Source organism: Micropterus dolomieu, linkage group LG12, assembly GCF_021292245.1.
Source record: "Micropterus dolomieu isolate WLL.071019.BEF.003 ecotype Adirondacks linkage group LG12, ASM2129224v1, whole genome shotgun sequence".
Classification (NCBI taxonomy): domain Eukaryota; kingdom Metazoa; phylum Chordata; class Actinopteri; order Centrarchiformes; family Centrarchidae; genus Micropterus; species Micropterus dolomieu.
The window spans coordinates 19,156,178-19,168,712 of record NC_060161.1 but is presented as its reverse complement, the minus strand read 5'-3'; the positions used below and the strand labels follow the sequence as shown (position 1 = coordinate 19,168,712).

At 39.4% G+C, this 12,535-nt stretch overlaps 1 protein-coding gene and 2 long non-coding RNA genes across 3 annotated transcripts in view; all 3 read right to left on the bottom strand.

The window, feature by feature from the left end:
• Positions 1-1,291: 1,291 nt before the first annotated feature.
• Positions 1,292-2,458, bottom strand: LOC123979707. The gene is made up of 3 exons (XR_006827301.1): positions 2,326-2,458; positions 2,089-2,237; positions 1,292-2,011 (listed from the first exon to the last, which is right to left on the bottom strand). It is a non-coding gene; the product is annotated as an uncharacterized LOC123979707 (long non-coding RNA).
• Positions 2,459-2,482: 24 nt separating this feature from the next.
• Positions 2,483-12,535, bottom strand: part of LOC123980822 (mucin-5AC-like) — a 20,693-nt gene continuing 10,640 nt past the window's right edge. The window contains exons 8-12 of the mRNA XM_046065375.1: positions 12,156-12,178; positions 11,889-12,067; positions 11,793-11,827; positions 10,371-10,435; positions 2,483-4,260 (exon numbers count right to left, since the gene is read on the bottom strand). Coding sequence (XP_045921331.1) covers positions 2,916-4,260; positions 10,371-10,435; positions 11,793-11,827; positions 11,889-12,067; positions 12,156-12,178 — 1,647 coding nt within the window. The 3' untranslated portion in view covers positions 2,483-2,915. The remainder of the gene's footprint in view (positions 4,261-10,370; positions 10,436-11,792; positions 11,828-11,888; positions 12,068-12,155; positions 12,179-12,535) is intronic.
• LOC123979708 lies at positions 9,626-10,461 on the bottom strand. The gene is made up of 3 exons (XR_006827302.1): positions 10,371-10,461; positions 10,139-10,287; positions 9,626-10,037 (listed from the first exon to the last, which is right to left on the bottom strand). It is a non-coding gene; the product is annotated as an uncharacterized LOC123979708 (long non-coding RNA).

The window sequence follows — 12,535 nt, the reverse complement described above, 5'->3', positions numbered from 1 at the left end:
CACAAATAAAACACTAAATTTATTAGCAATAAAACACCCCTTGTTCAATTCAACAAAGGAGCAGGGCAGGATTCAAGGTATCCCAGTACACCAGATACACCCTTAAAAAATACTAACCCTAACCCAAAGAAGTCTATTAAAAGGTATTGTTTGTATTATTCTTGTTTGTGTTCATTGTGTATTAAAATTAATAACTATATCTTATATAATTAGCAGTATCTAGCACACAAATGTCTAGATACTGTTTCAATCAGTTACTGTTTTTTGTGTGGATGGAAAAGTCACAGTTGTGGTGGTTACTATTTCTTGAAGAGGTGTGGTCGCTGTTCAGAATAACTGTCAAGATTGTGAGGACTAAAGATATAGCCCACCATAATTCTAGCCCACAGTCTTTGTTCTCTTACTAAAAATTTGAAAGATTAGAGATTTTGCCTTCAGTGTTTGACAATAAAGGCAAAATGTGTGTCCAGCTAGGACTTAGCTTACTAACCAGCTTATTCATTTGTGTTACGAGTTCACAATTAGATTTTTGGGATCAGTTTGTGAAAGTCATTCTTAATTTCTTCTTTGTTGACAATAAGTTTATACTCGCCTCTACGATCAACTTTAAAAGCTTAAATAGGAAAATTTTGCATTTAATGAGTAGATGGCAAGTTCCTAAGAAGATTTATGCAAAATATTTTTTTTACTGTGGCATCCTTAATTCTATTGCAATATAAGTGTTATGGAAAATATGAGCCGAAAATGCATTGAAATATAATCTATGAGTGATTGCTGTGAAACAAACTTAGTATTGCCATGTTAGGCTGAAAGACTGGTTCGAGTATTTCATTAATATCATCTCACCAACACTGCAATGCATCAGATTTTCTGATTCTTCTTATTTTGTGAGAGCCATCATGGAAACCTAACTCTGACAATGTTTGATTCTGATTTTGATGCTGGTTGTTACTCTGAGTTTGAGGTGATTTAAGAACAATGTGTCTCTGAGAAAGTCTGGCATTTGAATAAATAACAATCTTATAGCTAACTATGTGCCACTCCCAGTTCTCTCTCTCTCTGAACAAACCTGATTCACCGACATAACAAAGGATTAGACCAGCTCATTGTTAAACGCTCTTGTGAAATTGAATTAAAGCTCCTGGCACTAAACATGCACTTATATACTTTATTTTTACTCACCAAAACTGCAAAACATCAAACGAGAGACAATTTAAATTCTTGAAAGATTTTGTATTCTGATCATTGTAAAGTTTCTGACAGAAATTGTGCAAACTACAACAAGTCTCATAGAATACAGCTTTACATATGATTACATAAATAAACTTTGCATAAATAAAAAAAATTGACAAAGCGTTGTTTATACATATATATAATTTATACAATGACCATGTTGTGTTGTTATCCTATGTTATGTTGCTATGTTCGTGCTGCTATGTTATGCTAGTATGTCATGCAGCTAGGTTAGCAAGTGAAACCTAAACATGAATTTTACATGCTTTTGGAAACTACATTCAAGCAATGGTGAGAGTGATTTTTACACAAAGTTAAATATTTTTATAGTACAGTGCCCAGAGAACCAAAATGCATGTACTATATATATTACATTTGACATAAATAGTAAAATATTGCAAATAATAATTGACATCCCAGGGCTTAATAAATACTGTTATTTGGTTGAGCTTTTTATTTTATCACAATTCAGTGGACCGGGTGCTTAAAGTGTTCGACAGACAAACCTAATTCATAGTCATTAATAGTTCCGGTCAGGGAAAGGTACATTTGATTGTAAGGTCATCCGAAGCCATACAAGACCAAAGACCAAAACCAATATTGAATCTTGGACTATTAACAACAAAGTCCCTTTTCATACCAGTGATGGCATTCATGTTCTGATAGCAATGAAATGGAATTCAGCACTGAAGCTATTGCTGGCTTGAGAAAATCCAGGACAACAGTACCAGGCAGGATGCGGTAATGAAACTGATCTTGTGGCTTACTCCACTTGATGCTGTAAATGAGGAGAAAAAGAAACATTTAGACAGTTTTGTATCATTTTGAAATAAATAAAAACACAATATAGCTTACGTGTGCCGTTCACGTTGATGGAACTGCCTTCAATGTCAAAGCCGGTGACGACTGAAGCAGCACTGATCAAAGCGCTCGAAATCTGAGTGTTATTAGGAACAAATGTGCTTGCAAAGAGAACGTTCATTTCGCTGATGATTGAGCCATTTCTGCAGAATGAGAAATGTAAAATATTATTGAAAAATCTGACTTAGGCCACTACTCTTAAATTGTAACAGGTAAGTCTTAAGAAATTACCTGAATGACACCACATCCAAGGACTTAAAGGAGGAAGGGAATGTCCTTTGGAACACAGGTTCAAGCTGCAGAAACAGAAAATAAATTGCATTTAAACACTTATTACTTGTATGTTTGTGTAAGTGGTACAGTGGGCTGGAGATGTAGTGTAGTTTGCTTCACTCTTAATTTCAGACTTATTGTAAGACTTTAGTTATCTTAGCTCTTTATTTCAAATAATTCTTCTTCTGAAGCAGCAGCATATCTAGCAATCACACATATTTCCTTCAAGAAATGCAAATAATCTAGTTTGTCCTGATGTATTCCCCTTGATGTCTCTTTTTATCAATTCCTCCTGTAAATCTGAACAAGATAGTTTTTTTTGATATAGTACGTAGACTATACAAGAGTGAAAGATGTTCCTGTGGTAGTGTAGAAAACTAATTGTGGCCAGGAGACAGACCGACGGGAGGAACGTATAATGATGGGCACCAATAAAGGATATAGAAAAAAATCTGAGCTATTCATTATTTACAAAAACATTAAGTTTCTTCATGTGTTTTTCTGGGCAGTGTGCACATTTTTTGTGTGAAAAATCGGAACATTCTCTACTAAGGGGATTGACTGGGGCCAAACCAAATCTTTTGCTGATTACTTAAAAATCTTCGTACTACATGTTTTGTTGTTGCTGCAGTAGTTGTAGTTGGAGCAAGTGTTGTTGCTGTAGTAGTTGTTACTGGACTAGTTGTTGTTGGAGCAGTTGTTATTGTTGTTGCTGCTGTAGTTGTTGTGGGAGAAAGTGTTGGTGCTGTAGAAGTAGTTACTGGAGTAGTTGTTGGAGCAGCCGTTGTTGCTGCTGCAGTAGCTGTTGTGGAAGCAGATGTTGATGGAGTAGTAGTAGTAGTTACTGAACTACTTGTTGGAGCAGTTGTTGTTGTTGCAGCAGTAGTTGTTGTCGGAGCAGGTTTTGTTGTTGCTTTTGTTGTTGTTGGAGCAAGTGTTGTTGTTATTGCTGCAATAATTGTTGTGGGAACAGGTGTTGTTGCTGCAGTAGTTGATGTTGGAGCAAGTGTTGTTGTTGTAGTAATAGTAGTTTCTGGAGTACTTGTTAGAGCAGTTGTTGTTGTTGCTGCTGCAGCAGTTGTTGTGGGAGCAAGTGTTGGTGCTGTAGTAGTAGTTCCTGGAGTAGTTGTTGTTGGGGCAGGTGTTGTTGTTGTAGTAGTAGTAGTAGTAGTAGTAGTAGTAGTTGTTACTAGACTAGTTGTTATTGGAACAGTTGTTGTTGTTGTTGTTGTTGCTGCTGCAGTAGTTGTTGTGAGAGCAGGTGTTGTTGTTGGCGCTGTTGTTGTTGCCAAAGTAGTTGTTGTGGGAGCAAGTGTTGTTGCTGTAGTAGTATTGGCTGGAGTTGTTGTTGTGGGAGCAGGTGTAGTTTCTGCAGTATTTGTTGTTGCAGAAAGTGTTGTTGCTGCAGTAGTTGTCAGAGCAGGTGTGGTTGTTGCTGCTGCAGTAGTTGTTGTGAGAGCAGGTTTTGTTGCTGCAGTAGTTGTTGTGAGAGCAGGTTTTGTTGCTGCAGTAGTTGTTGTGGGAGCAGGTTTTGTTGCTGCAGTAGTTGTTGTGGGAGCAGGTGTTGTTATTGCTGTGGTAGTTGTTGGACTAGTTGTTCCTGGAGTAGTTGTTGTTGGAGCAAGTGCTGTTGTTGTTGCTACAGTAGTTGTAGTTGGAGCAAGTGTTGTTGCTGTAGTAGTAGTTACTGGACTAGTTGTTGTTGGAGCAGTTGTTGTTGTTGCTGCTGCAGCAGTTATTGTGGGAGCAAGTGTTGGTGCTGTAGTAGTAGTTCCTGGAGTAGTTGTTGTTGGGGCAGGTGTTGTTGTAGTAGTTGTTGTGAGAGCAGGCGTTGTCGCTGCAGTAGTTGTTGGAGCAGGTGTGGTTGTTATGGTAAATACTTTGATAGCAGTGCTGAAATATTCATGGCAGCAACAGTTACTCATATAATCACTTCCTCTTTAGTAGTTTTGCCTAAATAAAAGTATGAGAAGCATGTTTACTGCAATCCTGTATTTGGAGTTGAACTGAGCTTTTACTTCGAAAAATTCAGAACAACATTAAAAGTTTGTTGCCTGCTCGACACACCTCTGAAAGAGCCGTCAAAGAATGTGATTCCCCTAAATGTTGTCTGCCTGGATACTGGGGAAATGAAAAAGCGCCCATAGGTTGATGGGTGTGGATGAAACACCGAAACACAAACAGTGAAGCACATACTGTGATCTGAGAAACATTCACTGCAGAATCCATTTGTGGGATGTGGGATTGAACACTCAACTGTAGGGTTGCAAATCTTGCACTTTACCAACTGAGCTAACCAAACAACATTTGGGTTGTTTTGTTTTTTTTCATTATCATCATTGGACGCTGTGTGTGCCGCTTCTCATGCAAATGTAATGTCCGTACTTGTATAGCGCCTTTCTAGTCTTTTCGACCACTCAAAGCGCTTTTACACTACATCTGCATTCACACACATTCATACACTGAGCCTAAGTGCTCAAACAGAAACTAACATTCACACACATTCATACACTGGCGGAACAGGGGCGATTCAGGGTTCAGTATCTTGCCCGCCCCACGCTCACAAACAATACGCACAACTCCAGCTATTCTGCAATTCTACTCCTGCTGCAGTATCTTGTATCACTACTCAGCGACGACGTTATCAGAGTAAGCCACGCCTACATTCATTTAACCTATGGCCCTTGGAACAGGCTGTTGATGTCATCCCCCATGCCAATACATCTGTCTATAAATCTGCCTCATTTATGCTGCTTAACACTTGCTCACTAAATAATAAAGCGCCACTCATACACGACATCATAGCTGACAGGAAACTGGATTTTCTGTGTCTGACTGAAACTTGGCAGAACCTAATGGACTTTCTTGCGCTTAACCAAGCTACCCCCCAAAGCTATAGTAATATTCAAAAGCCCTGTGGTTCTGGACGTGGTGGGGGACTGGCTGTCATACATCATGCGTCCATCCAGATAAAAGTTTACAAATAATAATATAAAAATTTCCAGTACACGCCTTCATTTGAGTGCATTCACTTTGCTCTGTCTGGGTCTCTGCAGCTGCAATTGATCCATGTCTATCGCCCGCCTAAGGCATCTGCTAGTTTCCTGCCTGAGTTTTCTGACCTCCTTGCTCTGATTTGCCCCACCTCTCCAGCTACCATCCTACATAGTGACTTTAACATCCATGTTGATTCCAGTGATGTTTACGCTGCAGAATTTTTGTCACTACTGGACTTACAGACTGTTGACCTGGCCATTTCAGATCACCTTGCTGTCATGTTCTCTGTTTCTGTGCACACATACAGGAAGTGTGTGAAAAGGACCATTGCATATTGTAACATCAAACAAGTATGCATACCTAAACAATCCTGTACCCTTGCAGGCCATCTTCTCAGTTATCCCCCAAACCACAGTTGATGACTTGGTTAATCACTTCAATCCTATCTCACCAACAGGCATCTGCTCTGAATTGGCACCAGTCTCACACAGCGTGCCTCAGTGCTTGGCCACTACTATTTAATATCTACATGCTACCTCTTGGGATGATCATCCGTAATCATGGACTACAATTCCACTGCTACACTGATGACCCCCAGCTGTACATTAGCACTAAATCTCCTACATCCCTTCCACCGCTTATCAATTGCCTGAAGGGCATAAAGAACTGGATGGACAGTAACCTCCTCAAACTGAACAAAAACAAAACAGAACTCATGGTATTTGCCCCGCAGTCAAACACCATGAGGTTGGACATCTCAATCTCTGCATCCCCTCAGAGAGTACGCAACCTGGGCGTCATCATGGACTCCACTCTCTCCTTCCAACAGCATATCAAAAACACTACTGCCTTTCACATTTTAAGAACATCTCCAGACTCTGACAGTGCCTCTCCAGTCTCTGACAGTGCCTCTCCAACTCCCGACAGTGCCTCTCCAGTCTCTGACAGTGCCTCTCCAACTCCCGACTTGACTACTGTAATGGTATCCTGTTTGGTCTGCCCAGCAAGGCTACTCACAGACTCCAGTATGTCCAGAACTCTGTGGCTAGAATGCTCACCCACACAAAACTTGGACTGCACATCACTTCCATCCTGAGGAAGCCTCACTGGCTGCCAGTTAAGTCCCGGATCAAATATAAAATCCTGACGTACAAATCTCTCCATGGACTTGTACCTCAGTACCTCACAGATCTACTCCATGCCTACACTCAGTCATGGTCCCTGCGGTTCTCTGACATGGGCCTGTTCGTTGTCCCTAATTCCAGGCTCCGGACATTTGGTGACAGAGCCTTCTGTGTCAGTGCACCATCACTCTGGAACAAGCTTCCTCTTGCCTTCCGCTCTGCCTCCTCTCTAATAACCTTTAAAAAACAGCTTAAAACACACCTCTTCACTGAGGCATATGGGCTGTAATCTCCCCTGGCCTCACTACTGTAGCTACTGTAGAAACATGATGATGCCACGTGGTGGCGTCCATGGAAGGTTGACCCGTGGTTATGTAGATATAAATGGCTCATTCTAAGGCAATAAAAACATAACAGTTTATTATATAAGGTCTTTATACAACACTGAAAACATAGTGATGGATCTTATATTGCATTTCTGTCGGTAGATACTCAGAGATATTACACACTGAACCTTTAACTGTATTCTTTTTACTGTATTTTAATTTCTTTTTCTTTCTGCTTTTACCGTGTACCTTGTTATTCTTGTAACCTGGGGCAGCAGTGGCTCAGGGGGTAAAAGGGGTTGCCCGTTAATTGGGCTGTATGTCAAAGTGTCCTTGGGCATGATACTGAACCTTGAATTTCCCCCGATGGCACATTCACATTCACACATATTCATACAGCAGAGGTGCTGTATGAATATGTGTGAATGTTAGTTTACGTTTGAGCACTTAGGCACAGTGTATGAATGTGGGTGAACAGGTCAATTCGATGTAGTGTAAAAGCTATTAGTTAAGATATTAGTTTCAAGGATATGTGTCTTTTTCCCCCAGCAGTAGTTGCAGTTTAACAAAACAAAAATGTGTTTTGGATTTCTTAAGGCTGTTTTGTAGGTGGAATGATAAGTCACAGTTTAGTATATTTTTACTATTCTTGGGGAGATGTAAGCACTGTTGATGGACAGTTTGTAAGGACTGAAGATGTTGCCCATCATAATACTAGCCCATAGTTTTTGTTCTTTTACTTTAAGTTATTAGAGAAGAGAGAGATTTTGTCTCCCATTATTGACAACAAATACAAATATAAATCTCGCCAGGACTTGGCTTGGCATGTTTGTGTCACAAGTTCACCATTACATCTTTTGGACAATTTTGTAAAAGTCATCTGTACCTCTGTTTCTTCTTTATTTTGCTTTTACAGTATAAAGTCTGAACTTAAAATGTAATGAGTAGATAGCAAGTTCCAAGATTCATGGTAAACATCTTGTTATCCCTTTCTCACTAGTTCCCCTTTTTCTGTCCTAGTTCACCTTGACTCCCTGTAGTGATAATCTTTCTGTGTGTACCTCAACTGCCTTTTGCCCTGTGATTTGCTGTTTGGAGTTTATTTACAGTGCTGAATCTAATGTTATTAAGAACAACACATCTCTAATACTGTCTGGCAGTATCCGACAGCCACACCTAATCCTTTAAATAACAATCTCATTGCCAAAGGGAATAATGCGCTGCTCGCAGTTCTCTCTTTCTGAACAAACCCGTTTCACCGACACAGCAAAGGCTGAGACTGGCTGGTAAGACACTCTTCTGAAATGTAATGATATGAAATCACACCGTCATTAGAATTTTATTATGCAAGTTTATCAATGAAATTAATTATTAATAAATCAAATTTTCATTGCGTTATTGTCAGTGGGCTCAAAACTCACTTAGAAATGAAGCACACACCTGTTTTCTCTGTTGCTTGCATCAGCCACCATTCTGCTTTTAATGTGAAGACACCGGGTCAGATTTGGCACTGTGTGTGCTCCCGAGCCTCTCTCAGACTACAGCGACAACACTGCAGCCCACTAACACCATAAAACAACCGGCTCCCAGCAAAACACAGATTCCATGTAAGGATACAAAATAACAATAAAAGTTTAAAACAATAAAAGCCCATCAGACCAAACAGATGCAGATGATGTTGAGTGTACATCAGCTGCATCTACATCACAGTGAACATTAGAAAAGCTGGAGAAACACAGTGAAAGTCACATTAGCTCGCCTGCTAACGGCGAGCAGTTGCTAACGTTATCCGGTGGAGGAACAGCCTGCTAATGCTATATTAGCGCCGCTGCCGCTGCTTGCTACGTGACATTCAATTTAGATTTATTTTGGTTTTACCTATACTTGGGTGCACAGCGTCTCCACCTCTCGGTCGCTGTAACTAACGTGACCCACATAATATAGAATATTGCAACAAAACGGCGACAACAACACAGAGGAAGAGCCATCCACTAACACTACAGTAAAGTTACATACTGTGGTCTAACTGTTATAAAGTGTGACACAATCTCGTTATAATATTCAATCCAGCTCACTGACCGCTTCCTTATCATCATATACATTTAGCTGTGTTGACATTGCTGAGCCTCTGGTGAAAGATACACAGATAGTACAGATAGTTACTGAAAGCAGCAGGCGAGCTAACGGCGATGTAGCATGTCGGCTAAATCAAGCAGATACTGTAACGTTGCAGTGGGAGTTTACCCAAGTTTCCAGAATGTTGTGTGAAGCTGTCACTCTCCCTTTTTTTCGGGAGTACTGTGCCAATATGCCCGTGTCTTGCTGTGCTGAATGAAAGGTATGGCGCCGGTGTTGATCTGCCTCTGAGCCGAGAAATAACAGAACCTGATCATGTCTGTGTGAAAAGCCACAGCCTGCATACTGGTGTTTCTGCATTTATTGCAGGATTTCTGTATGAAAGTGGTAGTGTTTCTGATTATGCTCGCTCATGAGTTCAAGCGAACACATGTATGAGCACACACCTGGTTGCAATCTTAAAACCGCACCGCTAGTGGCTGCTGAAAACTACATAATGCCCCTTTAAAGCTGCTGGCAATAAACATGCCCTGATACACTTTAACCACCAAAATGACAAAACACACAAGACAATTTAAACTTGAAAGATTTTGTATTGTGATCATTGTAAAGTTTCTGAAAGAAATAGTAGAAACTACAAGAAGTCTCACAGAATACGAATATGATTATATAAATACACTTTGTATAAATAAGAAAATTGAGTGTATTGGTTTGACATACATATCATGGATACCATGACCCTTAAATCATTTTATGTTAAAGTAAAAACCTTGATAAAGAGTAACTTCACGAACTGTCCAGTTTGAAATCTAGCATTCTGATTTTTCAATTTGCATGTTAAAAAAAAACTTACTAACAACAAAGCCCCTTTTAGTCCCTTTTTTAGTAAATTACACTAAGTTAATAACACAGTGCTCAGAATAGCAAGACACACTGACATTACCTTTTACAGAAATAGTAAAATAGTGACATTATTTAGTGACATTGCAGTGCTTTAGAGAAAGAAAGTTTTGTTTAGCTTATACTCTAATGATCTACAAGAACTGAAATTAATACTGATGCTATCGCTGGCTTGACAGAATCCATGACAACAGTACCAGGCAGGATGCGGTAATGAAACTGATCTTGTGGCTTACTCCACCTGATGCTGTATATGAGGAGAAAATGAAACAACACATTAGTTTAATAAACTGTTTTTGAAATTTGAGAGTTTTTTGAAATTTGGAAGAAGCATACAATATAGCTTACGTGTGCCATTCACGTTGATTGAGCTGCCTTCAATGTCAAAGCCGGTGACGGTTGAAGCAGCACTGATCAAAACACTTGCAATCTGAGTGTTATTAGGAACAAATGTGCTTGCAAAGCGAACATTCATTTCGTTGATGATTGAGCCATTTCTGTAGAATAAGAAATGTAAAGTATTTTAAAAAAATATCAGACTTAGCCCACTCCTCTTAAATTGTATCACCTAAGAAATTACCTGAATGATACCACGTCCAAGGAGTTGAAGGAGGAAGGGAAAGCCCTTTGGAACACAGGTTCAAGCTGCAGAAACAGAAAACAAATTGTACACATGGAACACTTTTCACTTTCATGTTTGCCTCACTAAAAATGGCCTAAAATATCACTTTCAATTTAAAATGGCTGACTTCCTTTTGGGTTTAGAGTATGGAGCCAAAAGGCATTTTTGTGTGTCTTGTGATGATACATGTGCTACTAATATTTCGTACGTCTAGGTCAAATGAATTGTGGGGGCTCATTTGTTGAAATATTTTAGGGTAGTTTAGAGTTTATTTACAGTGCTGAATCTAAGGTCATTAGGAACAACACATCTCTAATATTGTCTGGCAGTTTCCAACAACCATACCTAATCCTTTAAATAACAATTTCATTGGCGTTTTATTAAACCTACTGGCAATAAACATGCTCTGATACACTTTAACCACCAAAATTACAAAACACACAAGACAATTTAAACTCTTGAAAGATTTTGTATTCTGATCATTGCAAAGTTTCTGAAAGAAATTGTACAAATTGTAGAAACTACAAGAAGTCTCACAGAACATGCATGATTATATAAATAATAAAATTGAGTGCATTGGTTTGACATACCATGACCCTGTTATGTTGCTACACTGTGTTATGCTGCTATGTTAGCAAGTGAAACCTAAACCGAATTATACATGCTTTTGGAAACTACTACTTGAAGTATTTTAGGGGGCACTATGGAGCCATTTCGTTACTCCTATTCACGAGCAGGGTTGGGTATCGAAACACCGTGCCAATATGGAACTGGTTCCTATACGACCGGTACCTACCAGGCTGAATTACAATGCAAGCTTTGGAACCTCATTTGGGTGCCACTTAAATGTGTCAAATGGTGCTCCGAAACTGATGTGAGAAGCGTTGCCACCATTCACCGCAGTACCAAATTGTAGCGTCCCCTAATGAAAGGCTACGAGATGACAGACGGTTTTGCTCGGTCCTAATTAATGCTGCAAAAATACAGGCAACTGTGAGCCGCAGCCTACACTGAAGAAACAAACCTGGCTCAACAGCCAGCTACATCTCCTCTTCACCCTCTCTGTCCCAAGGCTAACACATGATCCTGTGCCAGCAGGAACAACAACAACCGCACCCCATAGCTCTCTGCCAATCACATGTAGGAAAATAAATGATTGATAAGCTTCTACATATGTCACATTTGTTGACAGCCATGACACATTCTCTGACCTCCTGGAAACACTGGAAAACACTTTAACTACGTACATTTTTGCCACTTTTGATGTGTGCAAAATTATTTAAGCACGTTTGGTGCTCGGGCCGTAAAAATAGACAGTAGACAGTAACAAAATAGTTCAGTAGTGGTACCAGAAGATTTTATTCTTTGAGGAAGACTTACCTGTGTCTTTATCATAGAAGCTCGAACTATAAAAGCTGCAGATGATGGATTGTTCAAGTCACTTGTAAAGGTGCTTTGAACAGATCTGAAAGTCACCCTTGATGTAAAGAGTGCTACAGTTGTAGATGCAGTAGTTATAGGTGCAATGGTTGTAGATGTGGAAGTTATAGGTGAGGTAGCTGTAGGTGCAGTAGTTGCAGATGTGGAAGTTGTAGGTGAGGTAGTTGTAGGTGCAGCAGTTGCAGGTGCAGTAGTTGTAGACGGAACTGGACCCGCTGTAAAAAATTTTAAATAGAGTTTGTAAATAAGTATTCATGTTCAAACCAAAATGATGCATTTATCTTTGTTTGATATCAAACTGACTTTGGTGCCAGTTTCACTAAGGACTATCATAAAAGGCACAGAAAAAGTTGGAACTACAGACTTTTTAGCAGCTTGTCTAGTTGTGAAGCTGCTAATGTCAAAAATATTAGTTATTTGCATAACAAGCATTGTGGCTGAATACATGGCTTAAAAAAAGGTCATTCTGCCACACAGTTGATTGGATGGATTGATTAGTACAACATTAAACATTGTTTCATTCATTCATTGCTAATGAATCTTGTCTATACCTACATTTCTTGTTAAGCAGCATAATGTTTTGATGACTTACTTAAAAACAGCATGAGCAGCACATGGTATTTTGTATTTGTTTTACATACTGATTAGAGCAAAACAATTTGTTGTGTTTACTTACCTACTGC